This window comes from Cuculus canorus, chromosome 5 (genome assembly GCF_017976375.1).
Source record: "Cuculus canorus isolate bCucCan1 chromosome 5, bCucCan1.pri, whole genome shotgun sequence".
Classification (NCBI taxonomy): domain Eukaryota; kingdom Metazoa; phylum Chordata; class Aves; order Cuculiformes; family Cuculidae; genus Cuculus; species Cuculus canorus.
In genome coordinates, this window is record NC_071405.1 from 24,638,527 (window position 1) to 24,661,376 (window position 22,850).

Genomic DNA, 22,850 nt, shown 5'->3' on the forward strand with positions numbered 1-22,850 from the left:
GGGTGTGTAGTGATAGGATGAGGGGGAAAGGCTTTAAATTGGAGAGGGACAGATTTAGACTGGACATAAGGAGGAATTTCTTCACCATGAGCGCGATCAGGCACTGGCACAGGTTGCCCAGTGAAGCTGTGGCTGCCCCATCCCTGGGGGTGGGGTTGGATGGGACCTTGGGCAGCTGGTCAGTGGGAGGTGTCCCTGCCCATGGCAGGCGAGTTGGAACTGGATGATCCTTAAAGTCCCTTCCAACTCAAACCACTCTAACACTCTACAAAGGCTGCCCCGCCGCCACGATACACTACCGCCATTTCGGGCAAGCCCCCCCGCCCCGTACCGCAGCCAAGATGGCGTCCGGCCAGCAGCGGCACCACCCCCCCTAACCCCCCGCCTCGGAAGCGCGGTGAGCGCCGGCGCCGATGCCGGAAGCGGCAGTACCCGTGCCGGAAGCGGTGGTGCCCATGCCGGAAGCGCGGCGGCCAGCGGTGATGGCAGCGGGCTGGCCCCGGAGCGGCTGCCTGGCGGGGCCCTCCGCTTCCCGGCGCGGCGGCGCGGGCTGAGGGGAGCGGGGCCGCCCGCTGCCGCCCTCCCGCTCCCTCCTTCTCCGCGGGACTAAGGTAAGGAGCGAAGGAGCGGGGGTCCCGGGAGCTGCGGGGAGAGGTGGTGCCCGGCAAGGGGAAATCATGGGCAGGCTCCGGGCGGTATCGGGGTGTAACTGGAGTTCGGGCTGCTCCGGGCGCTGTCGCTGGGCGGGGAAAAGCGGCTGCCCGGTGCCGGCGTCCCGGTGGAAGGGACGCTGAATTGTCCGACTTGGGGGTAGAGTCCTGGCCGAGCGATCTGGTAAATGCAGGCTCTGGGGTTTAACTTTTTACCCAGTGCATGAACGGGTTCTGTCCTGACGTGAGTGCGAGCTCGGTGTGTTAAAAGGAAACCTGCTGCTGCGTTATATAGAAGGTCAGTCAGGTAAACAAGAAACAGCCCTCACAGATGTAGGGGTTGGCAGTTCCTGGCCTCGCTGTCACCGCCTGCTTGATTCCTTTAGCCACCATAAATACAGAGTGGCCAGGACACCTTCTCTAAGGCCACCCCGAGCAGATTCTGCCAGGTCAGGTTTGAGAATATCCTTCAGACACAGCAAACCAAGAAATCTTTATGGGCTGCTCAACCAGACAGTAGAGCCTGGCCTTGGGAAGGGCGATTTATAGGAAGTTGTAATGATTTCTTATGTGTTGTGGTAAACTCTCATGCTTTCATTAATGTTCTTCAGGATGCGTAAATCATCCTTAAATACACGTTTCTGTGTAGTATTTTTAAAGCCTGGTGTGTTTTCTTAAAACAGCGCTGCATAAATTGATTGTACTCCTCTCTGAAAAATGCTAGGAAAGATAAAACCTCAGCAGCCTGAAAAAGTGTATTTTTGAGGTGAACTCTTTAAGCAGCTGCAGTGAAGCAGTGGCTCTCCTTGTGCACGGGCTATTTTGAGGGCAGGTGGTGATGACTTCTTTGGATTAGTGTATGTACTGCAGCTGGAGTGTTAGTGGCCAATTTGAAGCATTTCAAGTCACCTGGGGCTGTATGGCCAGGTGGAAATCTGATAGCAGCTAAAATCAAACCCAGCAGCATCTGTGGTGCTTCTGTCACTTGCGCTTCTTCTAAATGCCGTTTGACTGGTGTTGGGTTTTATGATATGCTTTCTAGATAGGCAATCAGAGCTTTATAAAACTGGATGTTGCTACACTGCAAACAAGCAGTGATTCTCACATTACTGGCTGGCTAGTGGCATGTTTGTCTTGCGGACATCAAAGAACTTTACAAACTTTCTGTGTTTGTAGAAAGTTTTGTGTTATCCCCACCCTGTGGCTAGAGACACTGAGGGCAGATGGGGTGAGTAACTCATTTGATTCAGTACTTCTCTTTTGTTCACTCAGTACTGGACTTTAGCCCAGTATAACTTGATAGCCAGCAGGCCCTAAACTATCCAGAGCCATTGGTGGAGTATTATATATGATTACAATTAGCCTAGTGCTTATAGAGTAGTAGGATTTTCTCTGACATAGAAAGAACTCGGGTCTTCAGAAATGGATGTGTGTGCTGTTTTTACTTAATGTGGCATGAAAAAGTTATAAAAACTTAACTTAGGAAAATCCGGCTTCCTCTGTATGTCCTCTTTCTCTAAGCTGTGCTGTATGTAAACATTGCCTTTCGTTCCAGGTGCAGAGCATGGAGAATGATGAACTTCCGCCAGAGGATGGGATGGATTGGTGTGGGGTTGTACTTGTTAGCAAGTGCTGCAGCTTTTTATTATGTCTTTGAAATCAATGAGACTTACAACAAACTAGCACTGGAGCACATTCAGCAACACCCCAAGGAACCACAGGAAGGAACCACATGGACTCACTCCTTAAAAGTACGACTGCTATCCTTGCCTTTTTGGCTGTGGACTATAATATTTTTAATACCATATTTACAGATGTTCTTGTTCATCTATTCCTGTACAAGAGCTGACCCCAAAACTGTTGGGTATTGCATCATTCCTATCTGCTTGGCTGTTATTTGCAATCGTCATCAAACATTTGTGAAGGCCTCTAATCAGATCAGTAGATTACAACTGATTGACACTTAGCGCAATTTCTAGTTTCTGTAGCTGGTTTGACGGAATTGCATATGCCTGATCTAATCACAAGACTGAAGTTCTGAGTGAAGGCTGGAAAGAGCCTTTTCTTTCAAACTGTTAAGCAATGAAGAGAGTGACTGTTTTCTATTTAAAAAAAAGTAACTACAAAGGTTTTTAAATATGGGTCTATCAGAATGGCCAGGGTGGGAGAGACCTTGATGGAAGTATTCCTCATTTTGCCTTAATGATGCAAAATTGCAACACTCCATCTGAAACGTCCTGTGGGGAAATAAGTTTCTGGTCCATGACTTTACTCCTCTGTGCAAAAAAGTGATTTCTTAGGTTTTCTGTTGGAGTAAAATCAATGCAAAGATACTTCTTTTGTGGTAAATGTGAAAGGAAAAAAATCAGAATATGATTATAAAAGCTGCACTTAACATGATTCTTTGCTTTTTTTTTTTAAGTAATTAATATCTACATCAGTGCTGTTTTTTAATGATTTTTCTAAAAAATAAGTTTAGATATAAATACAGGAAGCAAAGAATAAAGTTTGTGAGTATCTTTAAAGGGAAAAAGGAACTTTTTTTCCCTGTGGTAGCATACTTTTTCAGTGACCACAACAGTACTATGTTGTAGTAGGTAGGCAGTGAGGGGTGGCATACACCTGGAGGCTGGTACTTCAAACTCTTCATACAACCTCAAAACCAGCTTATGCTGGTGCTGGCCCGTGGTCTGCACAAAACTTCATTTGTGTTTCCATCTCCTATGTATAGAAATCTCCTTTGATAAAATTAGAAGTGATTGGAGTTTACTGCCTTTCACTCCAGACACAATGCAAAACTATGTTCTGGAAGCACTGATGTATTAGGAAAAACTGAATTTGGGAAAGTTAACTGATATTAGGTTGGGAGATGCTAGAAACAGCTTGTGAGACAGATAACCATGTTTCTTCCAGAAATTTGAGGGATACCATCTTCTCTATGATTCATTCATACAATGAATGCAAATTTCTTCAGTCATACTGAAATTCCACTGAGGTTTCTTACCATAGTTTCAACCTCTAGTTTTCAGGGCTGCTTTGTCATACAATTATATCTAACTACTGGATTGTCTATTTTGGATAATATTGAACCTGTTGATTCCTCGTTTCCTTTTTTATTTCTTCTTACAATAACAAAATTTTTGAGCCAGCCATGATGGAAGTAACCTTCTGAACATGAAAACAGTGCAAAATACGCTCTTCAAAAGCAGCAGGCCTAAACCCATTATGAACAGAACTCCTTAATTGTCATTTCAATTGTATGTGATTGTCAGTACCTGATCATCCCAAATACTAATCCATTTCTGACTACTTTAAGGGAATCCTGGAGAACGTGGGCTTTCTCTTGCTTTGGAAAAAGAACACTATTTTCAGTGTTGCTACGTTTCATCATGGCAGTTACAGTACCTTAAACTTTCTGTTTGCATTTGGACATATTTTGAGACACTGGTTTGAAATGCCAGCATGGGTGCTAGGACCTGAAAACATGATGTAGCCTTTAGGAGAGGGTTTTAAGTTCTAAGTGCAATATGAAAAGGAGGAAGCTGCCACTTTTTGTGCTGGAGAAAGAATAAAGCTTAAACTCGGATTTGTAGTATCTTTGGGAGTCAGAGCTTTTAAGTTGTGTTGTTTCCTGACTTTAAAAATCACCATCCTATTTATCTATAAAATAAAAAATTTTCAATGTTTATAAACAACTCTGTTAATGCAGATATATATTAATGGCTTCTTTTGCATACATTTGCTGCTAGATAGCAGTGCTGGCAGTCAGCTGCTGTAGCTTATTCTCCTGCCCTTTCCTCATTTGTATGTTTGGTTGATCTTTTTTGTTGTCCTTTTATGCTTTCCGCCCTCATTAATTGGCTGTAGCCTGAAGTTTTGGGGCTGGCTGGATAAGACTGAATCCCATCATTTCTCTACCTTTGTGTAATAGGGAGATAAAAACAGTCCAGTTAGAGGTAAGTTAATGCTGTAGGTTTTAAACTGAACATTTTAAACTGAACATTTATGTTGTGTCTAGATGGAGTTATTTAAAGAACAGCATAAGAGGAAGCATCAAAAATAGAAAAGGGTAGAGAGAACTGCCTAAGTTTCTGTTGTGCAAGCACGTGTCCTTTAGCAAACTCACCAGCATGCCTGAGGCGATGAGCCAAGCTGTCTGGTATGGAGCACGTGCTGGGCACGGCAGTGACTTACGGAATGGAGGTTTGTGTTTGTTCATTTTTCCATCAAAAGCCTGCGTTTGGATTCAAGCCAGCTTTACAACTAACTACAGAAAGACACAGAATCTAATTGAAGCGAATGCTAGGTCTGTAAGGGATTGAGCTTGAAGTGGAAAGCAGCAGTGGAGAGAATTAGTATGAACTCTTAATATAGTGCATAGGAATAGTAGACAACAGGAGTAAGAGAAGACGAAAGACTATCAAAATTAATGATTAAATTGTCTTTTGCTGTACTCTTTTAAAAGAGGCAGTGAAATGACTTTAAACTTGGTTATCCTGACAATTTTTAGATAGTGTCAAGGCTAAGTAGTTCTCAGTCACAGAAGATATCTAACTGCTTGTAAGACAAACTGACATAATCTACAAGCTTTTGGGATAAAGAAGTTTTACAACCTCTTTAAAGACTCCATATTTCTCAATTAGTACTTGATTGTAAATGACAGATAATAGCACAGATCTGTTTCTACATCAATGGCATTAATAATAAGATGCAGGACTAGCTTATACTAGAAATTGCTTTTACAGATCTGCTTAGTTCTTTTCCCTGAGTGGACAGAAAAGATGAATTGCTACAACTTCCACATAGCAGGGGGAAGGTATTTTTTACTTACACTCTTTTAGCTTAAAATTAAATAGCTCAGACCTGACCTTGAGCAGCTTTCTAAAGCAGAAGTATGAAGTCCTCAGAAGATTGCTAACCTCTACCAGCTTAGCAATCATTCAGAGCTTTTAATTTTCTGACAAGAAAGTGATTAGCTGTAATACAAGTTTGATGAACATCAGAAAGCATTGATGGTTGCTTTCTTTTTTGTGTTTGTGTCACAAGGTAAAGCTTTGTCAGGCTGCTTGGGCATTGCTTTTGGGCGGCCTTGAGCATTCCTTTCAGTAGCTGCTTGACCTTCAGCCACAGTCCCTTCCTGTCTCATGAAAGTCTGCCACGTTTACGAATACTGTGAGCCTGTTCTTCCCTCCGCGCTGTGGGAGGGCAGGTCCGATGAAGAGTGTAACATAAGGCTGCAGCCCTTCAAACTTGGACAGCGGTAAGTTGCAATAAAATGTGTTTCTTGTAAAACACATTTCTTCCAGCAGTGAACTAGAACTGTATGCCTGATTTCTTTAATTAAAAACAGGATTGACTTATCCTTGGAACAAAACTTTCCAGTTTATGCAAGATGCCTACTAACTCCCTTTATTTTGCCTTGCCTGGTCCACTGCTTTCCTAAAAGGATGCTCTCTAGTTTCTTATTCTAGTAGTTTTTAAAAAGTGCTGATTTTCATGTACCAGTCTTGGATGCTAACCTCTCTTCTACCCATGACTTAATGCATGAAAGCAGTTTAATAACTTGATCGGGAGTTAATTTGTAAGAAATGACTCAGCGCTCCTTAAAGCTTTACGGTACAGGTTTCCTCTGGAAAGGGAAAACAGGCCACAGCCACAAGAAGGTACTTTAGTTCAAGTCTCAGTCCTCAAAGTCCAGGAGTAGCCCAGTAAATTTTGGTTAGTGAATGCGCCCCAAACCAGTGCTCAGTTGTTTATCTTGCTGGGTATTGAGTGCCAAGATACATTATCATGTTCTATCTGCCAGATTACTGCGTTTTTAGAGAGACTGATTTCTGTAGGAACTTGTGTATAAATTAACTTGTAAACTAGAATGAGTGGGAATTGGGGACTGCCATGGGTGAATTGCATTCAAAGCCTTTTCGTTAAAATGATGAGAGCAAATCTCTTTCCTAGGAACTAGGAAAGGTCTTGCACTTCCAGACAATGCCCTGATTATTGGGCATAATGAGGCTGCCCACTTTCCCTCACATAACCATCCAAGTGCCTAATAAATATGTATTTTTTTTAAAGTGCTGAACACTGCAACCTGTTAAGTTCCTTGTGAATTTAGCCTCAAAGTTGCTTGAACCAGCGAATTCAGTATTTCAAAGCAGTTAACAATAGCGTATGTAATATAATCCCAGTCTATGTGAAGATTTGCTGTGATGTTTTTGCCGTTCTGTTTTGCAACTAGTAAAAGTAGTTGGTTCTCACCTAGATACTACCAGGAATTTAATTTAGTATTACTTCAGGTCTTTTAATTCAATAGAAACATACTAGCATCTCCCCCCTTATTGGTCAGGAAACCCATCTAGCCCCTCTGGCTAGTAAAACTAAGACAAGACATCCAAAGCATACTAAACAACACAGAGGTGGTGAAGTGGGTTTGTTCTGTGCCACCCTGAAGTTTTGTTAAGGTAGAAAACTACTAGGTAAGTTAAGGTAGAAAAGCACTCCCAAGATAAACTATGCCATCTTTCTTCCATCAGGGTTTATCTACTCTACGTAAAATGCAGGGGCTGCAGTCGACTTATGGGATGTGTAAAGGTCATCCTCTGGGCAGCTTTGCGAAAGTCACTGCAGACTTCTGCTTTATTCTCTGCACACATGAACCTGAAGTTTTCTGTCTTCAGAAGATTCTGGAGTCTCTCCCGTAGCCACAGAAAAACCTGTGTTACTGACTTGTTTGACTTGGTTGCTTGGAAAAAGTGTGCTCTAACCCATGAGCAACACCAGCTGCTTCACTGGTGCTCTCTGCGCTTTTTCCCTGTTGTTTTGCTAGAAGGATAGTACAGGGAGTGAGAACTGCACTCCTTCCTGAGGAGAAAGGGGCTCCCAGAAGGGGTTCAGAACACAGCTGTAGGGTAGGTCCTAAAACAGATATGGAGGGGTGAAGGAAAAAGAAACCATCCCATGAAAGCTTTCTGTGCCTAGTCACCCTGGGGCAACTTGCAGAAAAATGAAGTTCTCTGAGTTAGAGCACTTCTAAACTGTAGGTTTGCCTGTGACAAAATTATGTAAGGCCTTAAGAATCTGCAGTACCCTTTTCAACAATAAGGACTGGAAATGGTTCTTTAAAGGCAAAAAACTTGAGTGTTGTTCTTGATGCAGTGCCCAATGATCTCTTCTTGGAGCTCAGGTGCAGCGTGTTACTATGTCCAGGCTGACAGAAAAGAACCTCCTTACGGCAGTATTACCTGTGTTGACTCCCACAACAGTAAAGTTGGGGTTTGTTGCTGTAAACCAGAGGTTCTCAGCCCATGACATGCCAGTGGACTATTTACACCAAGTTTATATGCAAAGGCCACAAATTAATGTCCAATGTTAAATGTTGCTTTTCAGCCATCACACAATTGTTGGAGCAGGAGGGGAAATACTGTTCTCAGATGTAGCTCTACAGCAAGCTGCTGAAGTCGGTCACAGCTCATGAAAGATGACATCACTTCAGCACGGATCACATGAAGGAACCCTCCTAACACATTTATCAGGCTGGTTTTGTGTACCAAGTGTTGCCTTTGCCATTTTGATAAGACGTTTCCTTCTATAAATTATCTACCCTAAAACATTTAAAGCATGTTATCACTTCAAGATTTTGCTGCCTGACAAGAGATCAAGATTATTCTGTGTAATTTCCCACTCTCAGTCCTCAGTAACTAAAGCTAGTCTCTAGAATTGGTCTTTTCTCCTCAGTTGTGCCGCTGTTGTATCTGCTAACAGAATACTGGGTCTGTACATTTCTTAGAAGTCCATGAAGATGTCCAAGACATTTACTGAACCTCTTTTCCAACTCCCCCTGCATTTCAAACAAATGCAGACAATTTTGTGCTTATAAAAATTCATCCATCGTTTATTCTGATAACTTTGTCCTCCATACTCGAGCCTCAAGATTTGCTGTTTCCATAAAACATAAACAAACTATACCAGCAAACACATAAAAATAATAATAAATAAAAAGCTTTTCACACTATTAAATCAGTTAATTTCTGCCAGAGAAAAATACTCTCACCTGCCACAGCCAGATCTATAGGCTGGCTATCAAGAACATTTTATGCCTGTTCACAGAGCCATGCACAAAACAAAATCTGGGAATTAAAGTAACATAATGAGAGCCTTGACTGCTTCTCCCTTGCAAGAAGCATCTGTTACTATATCAACATTCCACATCCTGCATTACCAAAAGAAACAACAGGCTACCTTAGCAGAGGGACTGGGTTACACGCATTTATACAGCCAAGCACTGTTAGATGTATCGCACTCATAGGTGTTACTCTACAATAAACTACAGCAACCAGTGTAGAACCCTACTACCTTTCCCCCAGCTTCTCTGCAAAGATGAAAAATCGCTCTTGTTTTTTAGGTAATGTTGAGAGTTCTGCTTAGACAGAATATTAAGCTGTGTTCACTCTGACTTAGCTACTAACTAAGCCAAAAATTCAGCCTGCATAAACTCACTGATGGAAGAAAGTATATAGACTGTGGAGTTGAAAAAAAACTAACTAAAACATTTGAAGAACAGCAGTTTTTTATAATCTTAAGTATTCCTCAATTCAAAGTCACACTGACATGTCATTTCCTTGGCTGTCACAAAAAATGAGCGTTTTTTTGAAACTGAGATTCACAAGTCTTTTAATCTACTTTTTTTATGACCTTTTCCAGAAAAATAGTTGATTGATGGGTGACTACAATAAACCTTTTACATGACAAGCAAAAAAATTTTCCACTGTAAGACCATACATGACTCTTGCAGGATTGTTTAGATATGCACATAATCCTACAAGTGTTTTTTAGTCTTGACTACTACAGTGGTCTTCTATCGCTTTCTCTCCATACAAATAAAAGTTGTCTTGTGCCATTTTAACAGTATATCTGAAAAAACAACTCTTACCAGTTTACTTTATTTAAAAATTTTATGTCCCATGAAGCAATACTATGACTTGGAAAAGACAAAGCTGTTGAAGCAGGTGGAGAACGAGTCTTATGAGAGGCAGCTGAGGGAACTGGGGTTGTTTAGCCTGGAGAAAAGGAGGCTGAGGGGAGGCTTTATCACTGTCTACAACTACCTGAAAGGAGGATGTAGCAAGGTGGGCTTTGGTCCCTTCTCCCAAGCAACAGGTGATAAGATAAGAGGGAATGGCCTCAAGTTGCACAAGAAGAGGTTCAGGTTGGACATTAGGGAAAATTACTTCACCAAAAGGGTTACTGGGCACTGGCAGAGGCTGCCCGGGGAGGTGGCTGGGTCACCGTCCCTGGAGGGATTTTAAAGGCGCTTGGGATGAGGTGCTTGCGGATACAGCTTAGTGGTGAACAGGCACAGCCAGACTCGACCTCAAAGGTCTTTTCCAACCAAGCGATTCTATGCTTCTATTAAGAAAATCCAAACACATCACTGAGGATTTGGCAGCTGGAAGGCGTGTGGGACAGCTTTGTATTTGTCTGCCGGGTCACGGAGCCCTCCCGGCGCTGGCAGCGGGATCCCGGCCTCACCGGCAGGGCCCGGGCAGCCGCCGTCACGGCTGCTGGACTTTCGTGCGCTTCGGGGGCGGGTCCTCGGGGCTCAGCCCAACGCCGTCCTCCTCTTCATCCTCATCCCCCTCCTCCTCCTCCTCGCCGTCCTCCTCCCCGCGGGCACCTGCGGGTTCGAAGGGGGCGCGGGTGAGCGGCGCGGCGGCAGAGCCCGCCCCTCGACCACCTCCCCCGCCACTCACCGCGCTTCCCGCCGCTGCCCGCCTTCGCCGCCGCCTCCCGCTCCTCCTGCACCAGCGGCGCCAGCAGCTCCAGCACACGCTGCTGCAGTTCGGTCAGCGCCCGCCGCACGTCGCGCAGCTGCTCGCGCTCGCCGCCCTCGGCCCGGCACGGCACCCGCACCGCGTGCGTCCGCCCGTCGCGCCCGCGGAGCTCCGCCACCACCTCCATCGCCCCGCCCTCACGTCACGGCCGACCGCCCCGCCCCGCGGTCACGTGCCCCCCGGGCGCGCGCCGCTCCCCCTCCGCCGCGCGGTTCCGCTTCCGCTGTGGCGCCCCCTGGCGACTCGGCTGCGCGCTCTTCCCGCCTCGGCTCGCCCGCGGCCCTCGCGTCCCCGGCGATGGAGGAGGCGGCGGCAGAAGGCGCCGAGGCGGGCGGCGGCTGCGGAGGCGGCGCGGAGGAGCCCGTGGTCTCCTTGGCGGAGGTGCTGGCGGAGAACGAGGAGCTGGAGAAGGAGGCGCGGGCCGTCCTGGGCGGCAGCGACCACGAGCGCTGTAGCTACGCGCAGGTGGGGGCGGGGCCGGGGCCGCGGGGGGCGGGGCCGGATGGTCGGGGGGGCCGGGGCCGCGGGGAGGCGGGGCCGAGGTCAGGCCGGGGGAAGGGGGCGGGGCCGGAGGAGCGGGAGGGGACGGGGGCGGAGGCTGGGAATGGGGCCAGAGGAGCGGATGGGGCCAGAGGAGAGGGAGGGACCGGGGGCGGGGCCAAGGGCTGGGGGCGGGCCCCGAGGGGCGGGGCGGGCCCGGAGTGCGGGGGGCCATGCCCCCCATTGCCCCTGAGCGGTCCCGGTTCCTGTCCCGCAGGGCGCGGTGCGGCGACAGGCCCTGTACGCCTGCGGCACCTGCACACCACCCGGCGCGGAGCCCGCGGGGATCTGCCTGGCCTGCAGCTACGAGTGCCACGGCTCCCACCGCCTCTTCGAGCTCTACACCAAGAGGTACCGCGGGGGGCGGGCCGTGGAGTTATGGAATAGACCTTTGGGATCATCGAGTCCGGCTGTACCTGTTCACTAAACCGTATCCCCAAGCGCCTCCTCCCACCCAGCCACCTCTCCGGGCAGCCTCTGCCAGTGCCCGATGACCCTTTTGGTGAAGGAATTTTCCCTAATGTCCAATCAAAACCTCCTCTGGTGCAACTTGAGGCCATTTCCTCTTGTCCTATCGCCTGTCGCTTGGGAGAAGGGACCAACACCCACCTCTCTACATCCTCCTTTAAGGGAGTTGTAGAGAGTGATAAGGTCTCCCCTCAGCCTCCTTTTCTCCAGGTTGAACACCCCCAATTCCCTCAGCTGCTCCTTGTAAGACTTGTTCTCCAGCCCTTTCACCAGCTTTGTCACTCTTTTTTGCACACGTTCCGGTACCTCAATGTCTTTCTTGTAGTGAGGGGCCCAAAACTGAGTATTCAAGATGAGGCCTCACCAGTGCCCAGTACAGGGGCAGGATCACTTCCCTGGTCCTGGTGGCCACAGTATTTCTGACAGAAGCATTCTTGGCCACCAGGGCACACTGCTGGCTCATGTTCAGCCAGCTGTTAGCCATCAACCCCAGGTCCTTCTCTGCCAGGCAGCTATCCAAACACGCTTTCCCAAGACAGTTCCTCACAGCATCCCACTGGGTGCTGGGCACTGCAGGGTGCGGTGAGGTGACCGGGGCTGTGGGGCGAGGTGTGAGGTGGCCAGGGGCAGGTGTAAGGTGGCCAGGGGCTGTGGGGCTGGGGTTGAACTGGCCAGGGCATTCCCCAGTGCCTCCGTCTCGGAATGATCCATCAGTCCCAGCACAAATGCACAGGGAGGTACCCAGGTGCTGAGGTACCCAGGTTCCCCATTCACTTGGCATACCAGCCCTGTTTGAGCGAGAGCTCAGGCGTCTGAGTAGGGGACAAGACCTTAATTACCTTCTGGATCCAGCCTTTGGTAACCAACCAGTTCATCCTCCTCTTTTGCCAATAGACTTGCTTGTGTTTTTGAGTGTAGTAGTTGGAGCACTCAGGTTTAGCTGTGCCATTGCAGTGTCTCAGCCAAGTGCTGTCATCAGTGATGGCGTTAGCTGGGGAATGGGGTAAGGCTGCATGGCCCTTTGGCCAATTCTGACAGATGCTGTTGTTTAAATAGCTGAAAAAATATCTTTATGGCTCCTAATAAACTGCTGGGAATTGTTATGAACACAAAATCTAGTGTGTTTTCATTTAATAGGAAACCCTGAAATGCTCCGTGTTTCTTTCCAGGAACTTCCGCTGTGACTGTGGAAATAGCAAGTTCAAAAATCTACAGTGCAAGTTATTCCCAGTAAGTTCAGATAGCTTTCATACAAACAGAATCAAAATAACGGTCTTGGGAGGCTAGTGGCTTGCATCAGCTGGTATTGAATTATGAAATGCCTCTGCTTTTCCCAGTGAGTTAAACATGGTGGGAATACTACAGCAGGAGATAAAACTGTCAAGGAACTGAAGGGAAATGTTGCAGGGAGAGACAGTTTTTGGTCCTTATCATCCGTGAATGCAGCAGTTCTGCATCCATAGTTAGCAAAATGCCAGAGATATGTTGTGGTGCCTGCACTAATACATCTCATTAACTTTAAAAGAGAACCTTTTGAGGTGCAATTTTTCAGATGCATTGAGGAAATTCAAGGTTGTGCTGCTGTCAAAGGGACATTTTCCTCTCCTCCTTCATGGTGGCATTATTGCCCTAATCTTTTTGGGTAGGTTGTCACCAGAGCCTATTGATGGGATAGTTTTTTACTGGCCCCCAGTAAAAAACTTTCATACCCAGTGGGTATTTTTGACTTGTTAAGTAGTTTGGTAGTCTCCTGGGAGGCAGGAACAGGAGGCTGCTTGGCTTGCTGCTCTCAGAGTAATAGCAGTCCAAATGTAGAAATGACAAGTGGGTTTGTGTATGCCCATTTTGTTCTGGCAGAGCTGGGATGGATCCAGAGCTAGTCAGCCTCGGGCTGCAGTCCAGTGATCACTGCAGAGATACCTGTGACAATTCTAAGATTTTACTGTTTCTCTTTTGAGCCCATGAAATGGATCACAGGGTTGTTCCTCCTCCTTCAGTTCAGTGCAAAGTCAATTGTACAGATTAAGTAACCTTCAGCATCCATCCATTACTCTGTCTGACTTCATGGCTACCAGGTGCTCACGTCGTCCCTTCTTCCTCTCTCAGAATTGCATTAGAAAGCGTTAACAGCTGGTTTTGGAGGGGCCGGTGGTGGCCTTAGGCTGCAACTGCCTGCAGTGCTGAAGCCCTGTGGCTGCAACTGTGTTAGCTGTTTGTTTGGTTTTTTTTTTTAAATAGGACTACCTGTAATTAAATTTCATTCAGTGTGTTTTGTAATTGGGATAATCCTGTCCTGTGTGTTTCGTATGATGTGAATTTAGTGGAAGCTCAGTGGTAAGGTTAAACAAAATTTGGGTTGGATCACAGTCTGGATATTTAAAGTAGTGTAGGGAAATGAATTGTAATGTGCACAGTAAATTTACAGATGTTGTTTTAATGGCAGCATGCAGGCATGGTTGGTGATCAAAACTCTTACATTGTTTTAGTTAGCAGTAGCTTAAGAAACATCACAGCTGCCATTTGTTACAAAGGTGGAAAGACTGCTTCTCTTTTCTTTTGAACTCAGTATTCCTCATGTGCCTTGTCTGCTGCTCACTGTGTAGCACACACATATGGATAATATCTTTCTGTTCAGATCTTCAAGCTGATGAGTATAATGATTGCTTTTAGGAATTAAAGTGGAACAAAAATTGGATTTTTCTAGATGAAGCATATTTTCATGTGTTTTTTTCACTGTGTTGTCCATTAAGACATTTTTTCCTTTCCTCCTAGGATAAGAGCAAGGTGAATTCAGGCAATAAGTATAATGACAATTTCTATGGATTATACTGTACTTGTAAAAGACCTTATCCTGATCCTGAAGATGAGGTAAGAAATACAAAACCAGTAGTAATCATATATGGATGGTATTTATGCAAAACATTGTGCAAAGGGTGGTCGCTGAGTTGCTTTACAGGGAAGATCCCACTTCAAGAAATCATACGTTCCGTGTTGCTTTTGGTTGTCATGTGCTGTATAAAATAACTACTGTGTCAGTTTTTCTTTAAATGATAAACTATGTTAATGCCTTAAGTATAGGCGAGGAAGACAAACCATTATTTGGACAAAATGCTGCTGCAATCATCTCTGCTTTCCTGTCTCTAAAGTTACAGAGGTCCTTTACGGGCGTGGGTTTCTCATTGTCTTGAGAAATGTAGCAAGCACAGGATCAACACATTGCTCATGTTAGGAGAGACCAGAACCTGCTTCCTTGTGCCTGCAACAAGTGCTCTGACAAGGCTTCTGGGATGGGGACAGTCTGTCCTGTACTACTGGCTTTAGCTTTCCTTTATGGTAGTCAGAACACTTTTTCCTATACCTGATGTTTGCACGTACAAGCTTTTGTATAAGTCAGGTGATTTAAAGAATAAGGAAGGCAAAAGTCTTTCAGATAAAAAAAAGTATTTTATAAAATCACCTCCCTGAAGTTCAGAGATAGCTGAACATTTCTAAAGAAATCATTAATAGTTTTTTCATAACAAAACAGTGTGTACAGTACTATACTGTACTACAGACAGTTAAGTTTGGATTCCTGTATGATGTAAAGAATATGAATATCTTTCTTTTGCTAAGCTGCCTGTTCATTTCTGTTTACAGGAAGAAAGATACCATTAGTGTATTTACTTCTATCAGCTCTTTTGTGTGAGAATGTCTTGCTCTGCTGGGAAAATTCATTTTGTGATAATAAATGGGACTTTCCACAGTCTTGGTAATACAACAAATTACACAGACAAATTACACATGCTGTTGAACTTCAGGGAAGCAAACTGACTAATGAAGCTGTAACTACGTGGTAATGGCAGTTCCCTGTGGGTGGGTGAAGAGGGAAATGCAATTCACTTGGCCAGGCTTTGCACAATACTGCAGTTTGAGGCTTATGAGAGATTCTGGAGGTTGCTATTAATGCTGATAATATGACCATTCACCTAGATTCCAGATGAGATGATCCAATGCATAGTTTGCGAAGACTGGTTCCATGGAAGGGTAAGGAAACTATAAGTAGCAGAATTGCCCTTAGCATAGGAATAAGTCAATGTTGATTAAGTTTGTATGGCTATTCTTACTTGGGAAGGTTTGCCGTAGTTCTCAGAAGATTATTACTTGAGTTCTAAAGTGTTTCTTTTCATCCTATGCAAAGGAATATTGACAGTTTCATCTTGCGCTGCTGTCCAGTCTAGTCCAAAAAGCCTGTGAAGAGTTCTACCTTTTTGAAGGCTGCTGAGAATAAAATAATAACTATATAAGCATCTCTTTATATGGAGAATTCTAATCAGTAGAATCAGTGAGAAGATTCTTACTGAGGCACATCATTATCAATTACCTGAGTAGTTAGTCATTCAGAAGAGTGCTTTTTAAACTGTAATTATGCGAAACAGCAAGGAACAAACTGCACACTTGGTTCCTGGTTGTGAACTTTGGCAAAAGCTTCTAAAAGCAGCTCAGCACTTCAGTAAGTGCCCTACTTAACATGTAAGCATTAAGGATTCAGCCTCTTGTGCCTTGAAGGGCACAAGTGAAATTCTGTGTTTGAAGTTGCAGGATCAAAGAATTAAAAAAAGAGATGATTTGTCTCAATTATGGGTTCTGTAGATAAACTATGGGATTCTTTGGTATAAATGTGTATATTAAAAATGTTATGCTGCATTCTATGAGCTTCGTGAGAATGCTTTTCAAAAGAAGGCCGTTAAGTGCTTTTATTTGTGTAAATAATTCTTACGAGTTTATGGAGAGCTTTGTTCTCGGGTTCAGTATGAAGATTTAAAATCTCTTACACATAAGGAAGTAATCATAAATTATTTAAGAGTTTATATATGCAGTGTGCAACAGTTATCTTCATCTGTCCTATGTTTAGGACAGCTCAGAAGAATAACGTTTATAAATGAGACAAAGAGCACTGAGATTTCTGAGTGTGTAGAAAGCATAAAAAGCTGTAGACAGAGAATTATTTCATTTTTTCCCTGGAATTCTTATCAACTCTTTCCAGTCTTCAAGTTACACTGATAATCATTGTAGAAAGTTAGCAGGAGTGTATGCTTGTGCTAAAATTATGACAGCAGTTGACGTTTTACTTCCTCTAAATTTAGAATTAAGTCTGTTAATTTGCAGCAAACGTTTCACTACTCTGTGCTTGTTTCTTTTTGGTAGCATCTTGGTGCGGTCCCTCCTGACAGTGGAGACTTCCATGAAATGGTATGCCAAACCTGCATGAATCACTGCCCTTTCCTGTGGGCCTATGCATCACAATTAGCAGGTAAAGAAAATTAATATATCTGAGCCAATGCTTCATTACTATGTATTTCTCATCCTTGGTTGATTAATGACATAATACTGCTTAAGTGGTTGGAGAAATGATATTCATTATATTGGACAATCAAGCAGTGGAATGTGCAGGGCTGCAGTAACTGTTCTGTAAAAAAAACCCAGTTCTCGTTCCTAAATCTTAAACCTGTGGTGCTCACTCTTTTATTTATTTTATCAAATACATGCTAGCACATAGATGGATGAAGATTTAATACTTGTCTCAAGGAACTTAGTTTCTCGATCAGAGAACCGAAGAGCCATCCTAAGAGAAGCAATGAGGCAAACAGCTGAATCTAAGAGGCTCTGAGCAGCCAAGAGTGAATAATAGCATGACCTGAAATGAATGTGTAAAACCTTAATCTGAGTAGAGCTGGGGCTGTGCTCAGGACACGTGTTCTCTGCGGTCATGCCAGGCCTCTGTCTGCTATGTGGTCTATGTGGGATCAGAAGGGCCAATGTCTTGATTTCTGTAGAAAGAACTGTTTCCATGAATTCTGCTGAATGTTGCTTATATCAACTGGTGATTGTCTCTTATGTGCCAGAAATTGCAATGGTATTTTAAGGATTCAAAGTGGGCGTACCTGGAGTTCTCTTCGTTCTAATGTAAATACGATACAGAACGTTTTGTTTGTTTGTTTTTCCTTTTCCTCCTTCTAACCAGCTATGTCACAGGGCACACATTTGAACTGACATCGAAAGAAAAACTTGTTTTAAGTAAGGATGTGGTTAGTGTAGTTAATCTGTGGTGGAGTTTTTGGTGTGTGTCTGTCTAGAGAAAATGAAGGATTGACACAAAGTCAGCACAAAAATACTCAACAGCTACGGAACCTGCCATAGCTGTCAAGGGGTGTCAAGAAGGACAAGCATCTTCAGAACTATCTGAAATTGTGATGCCCTTTTCCCTCTCCTAGGGCTTAGATTTTGGGAAGCAGAGTATTAGAATAGGAGTGTGGGGGGTGAAGAACACTGTGGTGAAAGGGGAAGTGGTTTCTTCAGATACCTCTGTCACTGTGTCTTTGAGCAGCTGTAGAATATCCTTAGGACCCTGCAGTGTATGAGGTGATGTTGGTGCCCTTCGATGCTGCACTGGAAAGCAGAGAGAGTGTCTGTGGCAGTCTGTACGTTGTCTGGCGCAGTATTTTCACTTACGCGGGTGTTATCTTCTAGTTCCTGCTTTGACCAAAATGAACTCCCTTGAAGATGAAGGGATTGTCCTGAAGGCTGAGGAAGGTGAAGAGCAGAAAAAAGAAATAAAAAAAGAAAGTGGAGTAGAACACCAGGAAATGAAGGAGGAAAAGCAAATGGATCAGTTTAATGAACCATCCACTAGCTCTGGGTCTGCTTGTCCAGAGGTAAAATGGACCAGTTTTTCTGTATTTACACCTTGGTGCTGATAATAGGTGAAGTAAAGCTGCCTCCATCTGTATAGGTTCAGTGAAGAGATAAATGCTTTCAGCCTGTTTCTGTGTGCCTCTTCAGTCACTGATACTGCAAACGTGGTCTCTGAGGAGCACAGTGCAGGCTGTGGAATACACCTACAGGGTGTAACTCCTATTTGAGGTTAGATCTGTCCCTTCTTGTCAGCCACCTGGCTGTTACCCTAAGGTGGTCTCTGAGTTTGTTCTAATACAGCAATATGATGCATTGTAGCTGCATCTGCATGTAGTCCAGCTCGTTTTTCTTAAAAATTTTTGGCTGTTGCAGTAAATTTTTACAGAAATTTCCAGTGGAAACTGCTAAAGCCACATCAGAATCGAGGTGTGGATGAAATGGTAATCCAGGTTGTTTATAAAATAAGTGTGTCTGAGACAAAAGGAAAAATTTGCACAAGGAAAGTGACATGCTGGGAACAATGGACTGCATTTGAAGTGACATTATAGAGCGCTGAACACTCTCATTTTCATTCAGGTAGTTACTAAGAGTGAGAAGCCAGTCTGCAAGCTGAAAGAACTCCAAAGCAAGCAATTCTTGAAAAAAGATACTGCCACCTTTTGGCCATCAAACTGGAGAAGCAAATTATGCACCTGTGAAGAGTGTTTGGTATGTATTCTTTCTTCATTACCATCACTGAGGTGGGGGAGGCAGGGAGGAGCTCCCAGGGCATCTTGGAAGGGAAGCTCATAAAGAAAATGTGTGTAAATGTTCTTACTGTGCATATAAATACCTAAAACCCCTCTCCACCCCACACGAAGAAACACACCAGATCCTTCGGAATTAATACAGCTTGAGGGAGCTTCTAAACATTTGTATTCTCTCTCTTTGCTGCTTAAATCTAGTGTTGCTTTGGAAGTCATTATGGGGAAACGCATGAGATGCTGGATACAAAATTTACATTATTATTTTTATAGTTATTATTTATAATACTGAACACAAAAAAGATTGAGCAAGAGCATCTCCTGTGTGAGTGAGAAGTTTTGTAATGTAAAAGTAAATTTTGCGTTATTCTTCAGAAAATGTATTCAGAGCTTGAAGTCCAGTTCCTGACAGATGAATGTGACACTGTTTTGGCTTACGAAAATAAGGGTACCAGTGACCAAGAAACAGAGAGAAGAGATCCTTTAATGGACACCCTTAACAGCATGAACAGAGTTCAGCAAGTAGAACTCATCTGTGGTAAATATAGCTTTTTTTTTTAGAATCTGCCTTAGCACTTTCAGTGAACAGTTTCCTGTAAGAGATTGGTATCAAGCCTTGCAGTGTGGTGCCAAACTGTTTTTGAAGTAACGTGTCGAAGACTGTATGAAATCACACACCTCAGTCGGGATTACTCCAGATAATTTTGTCCTCTCTGGCCTGTTACAACTTCAGCGTGTATCGAGGAACTAGATAGTACCCTGTTTAACATCTTAGGTACTGTATTGGTGGTAGTTTCTTGTAAAGTGAGTATTTAAACATTAATTTACACTTCTGCGGCCTGCCTGCTTTATCTTACAATGTTCTGCTGTTTGTCGCTCTCGTGTTGTCTTGAGGAGTGCCAGCCAGGGGAGGCCGGGCCCCAGGGCGCTCCCTCGCAGCTCTGCTGCACAGTTTATTGACGAGGCAGTGCTGGGAGCCGTGTTTTCCTCTTCTCAGGGAGGGGTGTGCACTCTGCCAAGGACACTTGCTGTACAGGGTGGGACTTCCCACCACTATCCAAGTGTGCTTTTGCAATGGGAAGCTGGGAGCAGGGGCAGTCTTTTAATTAATCATACTAATTGACTTGCTGAACTTCTCTACATTTCTCTGAAGAAATCATGACAGATATTCAGACTGTGTAGGTGAGTCTGATTGAGGGATCATTAGGCTTCTTGTCTTTACCGGAACTTGTCTTTCTTTTTGTTGCTATTATTTATAATCGGGTTCAAACCTAGATTCTCAAGTAAGTCATAACAAATGACAGGAGGTAGTAGAAAAAGTTGTCTGTTTGAGCCTCTGTTAAACAAAAACTGCATGTTTATTTGTTTTCCTTCCCTTGCCTTGGCTTCTCCATCCAGAATACAACGATTTAAAGACAGAACTGACCGACTATCTCAGGAGATTTGCAGATGAGGGAACGGTAAGACAGAACTCGCAGAATTTGTTTGCCAGAAAATGTGTTTTGAAGTACTGCTGATGGGTGGGTGCTGAATACTACAATGTTATGTTACAGTGTTTTTTCCTGTCTCTTGGAGTTGGTGCAATAGAAATCAGAAATCTCTGATTTGATTGGAATTTGAAGTTGTATTTCTTCACTGGCATTCTTGAGAGGTAATAGGGTCCTTGCTGAAACCTGTCTATAAAGTACTGAGAGCAGTTCTTAAATACTAGGAAAAGTATCCAGGGGAAAAATGCTCTTACCATTACCCTTAATGGTTTTTCTTAGATTCAATTTAAACCCTTAGAAGAGTAAGGACTGACTAAATACTGGCAAACAGTCTTGCCAGCTGTTTTCTGAAGGAATTTGCATGCTATTTATTAATCAATATACGCGTTTTGTTGGCTTTTTTGCTAGATTACCATTCTTAGTTACATTGTGGTAAGTCTGAATTGAGCTAGTGAAAGTCTTGCCTTGTGTTAATTTCTCTAATGATAAAAACAAGTGATCAAACCCATTAAAAATACCATCAGGGACTTTGTTCCTTGTGCTTGTTCTACCCATGGGGAGCTGGTTTCACTGTTTGTATTCTCTTACAATAGAATTGAAGCATTAATGATTTCCTTTGGGTACAATAGGAAAGCTGTTTTGCTAGCTGTGTCAGAAGGAGTTCAGGATACTTGCTTTTACAGGCTTTGTTGTGTATTACGTGTGGAATGCATGCAAGAAAAAAAGATTAATCGAATTCTTGTACCATAACCAGGGTGTCCTGTTGCTTCCCCCAGGTGGTCAAAAGAGAAGATATTCAGCACTTCTTTGAAGAATTTCAGTCACGGAAAAGACGACGGACTAACAGGATGCAGTACTACTGTAGTTAGACTGAGAGGGTTTGGGTCTGAATAGACAACTGCGACAACAATATTCACTGGCAAACAGCAGAGGCATCTTCAGTATTTGGCTTGTCATAAAAATCCAACTGTCCAAGAAACGTCTTTGTTTTGTCTCATTCTTCTTTTATCTGTAGCCACTAAACTGTGTTTTTAACAGGTTCATTGCATTTTTAGGGATTTCAGTACTGACCGGCTTTGCATTCCACTGAGGGTTAGCCTGGTCTCGGGAGCGGAGGGCCGCTACGCGAGCAGCGTGCGGCTGCGCGTTCCCCTTGGCCTCTCACCCATGTGACTGCTGGCGCCTGTCGCTGTGCACAGGGCTGAATGGGGCTCGCAGGCTGTACCCACGCCGGGGCTTTGTGGGACAGGAGGTATTGCCTTCCTGCTTTCAGCACCTCTGTGCCGCCTGCTGGGTGCTCCCTGCCCACCCTCAGTGTCTCCTTACCGCACAGAGGAGCTGTGGCTCCTGGAAGGGTAACGTGGGCACGTGTTACAGTCGAGGCTGTTTGAGGCAGCAGTATTTGACACGTGGGTGACACCAGGTGACCAGAGCTGCATGTTTGCTCCAACCGTGGAAACGCTCCCTGGGCAGGTGAAAAATGGGAAATCAGGTTAGGCTTGATGCAACAGAATGTTTTACATGTTTTTATAAATTCAAACCTGCTGTTTCCAATATTGTACAGTGATGTTTTACATGCAAAACTTTGTCACATGAACCTTATCCGCTCACTAGAATGTAAATAACTTCTGGGAGGAGAGACGACATTACAGATGAAGCACAGGGGTGGGTTTGTTACAGGACTTCCTAACATGCTTTGATTTTAAAAACGAGCCTACTTCCAACTATTCGACTTCTGAGCGTTCCTGAAAGCACGGCAGCATCCTGGCATTTTGCTATGGTAGAAAAAAATGATCTTTCTCTAATCACTGTGATAATCACAGAACAGGAAAAGATTCACTGCCTATCAAGAATCTACACTTAACTACAATTAAATATACTTTTTGTAAGTTTGGAGCCTAATGTAGGTTTTAGTTTTCTCTATGCATAAGCCCCAAATCATTCTTTAACCATGTTCTAACTTTTAACCCCAGCTTTAGGTAGTTGGAAGATTTCTTTGCCACGGGGCTCTATTCTGCTTCCATGTTAATGCCTTTTGAGAAGAAACCCAGACCTTTATCTTTCCTTCTTCCTGTTCATTGTTTCTGACCACTTTTATTTACAAAAGCCAGCCCTCGCGTAGAGGTTTGTTTCACGCAAAATGACTGATTGCTTTTCAATTTAACTCTGGTTCTTGTATGTGGGGATTTTTGTAGCAGCTGTTGCGGGAGTTGTAACTGCATATCTAAAATAAAAACAAAATAACAGTCGGTGCTGTTGTGTTTGGTTTTTCTGCAGTGTTGCTGGAGCAGCTCTTTTCCCTCCAGGACACAGGCACCAGGCAGCAGGGTGAGCACCCGTTAGCCGTGTGGCCCAGGCACCTCTCGGGCTGAATCAATCATTAGGGCAAGTCAAGGCAGCCTGATATTCCTACATAGAACCATAGGATAGTTTGGGTTGGAAGGGACTTTGAAGATCATCCAC

At 44.3% G+C, this 22,850-nt stretch overlaps 2 protein-coding genes across 4 annotated transcripts; both read left to right on the top strand.

Annotated features, from left to right (window-relative positions):
* The first annotated feature begins 440 nt into the window (after positions 1–440).
* Positions 441–8,172, top strand: LYSET (lysosomal enzyme trafficking factor). 3 transcript variants are annotated; one of them, XR_008450253.1, is made up of 4 exons: positions 441–611; positions 2,206–4,853; positions 5,697–5,910; positions 8,034–8,172. XR_008450253.1 is itself a non-coding variant. In XM_054069156.1 (2 exons), the coding sequence occupies exon 2, from the start codon at positions 2,222–2,224 to the stop codon at positions 2,615–2,617; it is 396 nt and encodes a 131-aa protein (XP_053925131.1). In that variant the 5' UTR covers positions 441–611; positions 2,206–2,221; the 3' UTR covers positions 2,618–8,000. The 3 variants fall into 3 exon arrangements, 1 of the variants encoding a protein (XP_053925131.1); XR_008450252.1 differs by having other exon boundaries at positions 2,206–5,910; XM_054069156.1 differs by lacking the exon at positions 8,034–8,172 and having other exon boundaries at positions 2,206–8,000.
* Positions 8,173–10,638: 2,466 nt separating this feature from the next.
* UBR7 (ubiquitin protein ligase E3 component n-recognin 7) lies at positions 10,639–22,649 on the top strand. Its single transcript, XM_054069155.1, has 11 exons — positions 10,639–10,942; positions 11,235–11,368; positions 12,655–12,715; positions 14,258–14,353; positions 15,455–15,508; positions 16,670–16,775; positions 17,993–18,177; positions 18,734–18,865; positions 19,276–19,438; positions 20,299–20,360; positions 21,164–22,649. The coding sequence occupies exons 1-11, from the start codon at positions 10,775–10,777 to the stop codon at positions 21,254–21,256; spliced, it is 1,254 nt and encodes a 417-aa protein (XP_053925130.1). The 5' UTR covers positions 10,639–10,774; the 3' UTR covers positions 21,257–22,649.
* Positions 22,650–22,850: the final 201 nt, after the last annotated feature.

Coding starts and splice junctions, on each gene's coding strand:
- LYSET (XM_054069156.1), top strand. CDS start 2,222: ATGATGAACTTCCGCCAGAGGATGGGATGGATTGGTGTGGGGTTGTAC.
- UBR7 (XM_054069155.1), top strand. CDS start 10,775: ATGGAGGAGGCGGCGGCAGAAGGCGCCGAGGCGGGCGGCGGCTGCGGA. Junction 19,439..20,298: donor GCAAGTAGAACTCATCTGTG/GTAAATATAGCT, acceptor TTCTCCATCCAG/AATACAACGATTTAAAGACA. Junction 20,361..21,163: donor GATTTGCAGATGAGGGAACG/GTAAGACAGAAC, acceptor TGCTTCCCCCAG/GTGGTCAAAAGAGAAGATAT.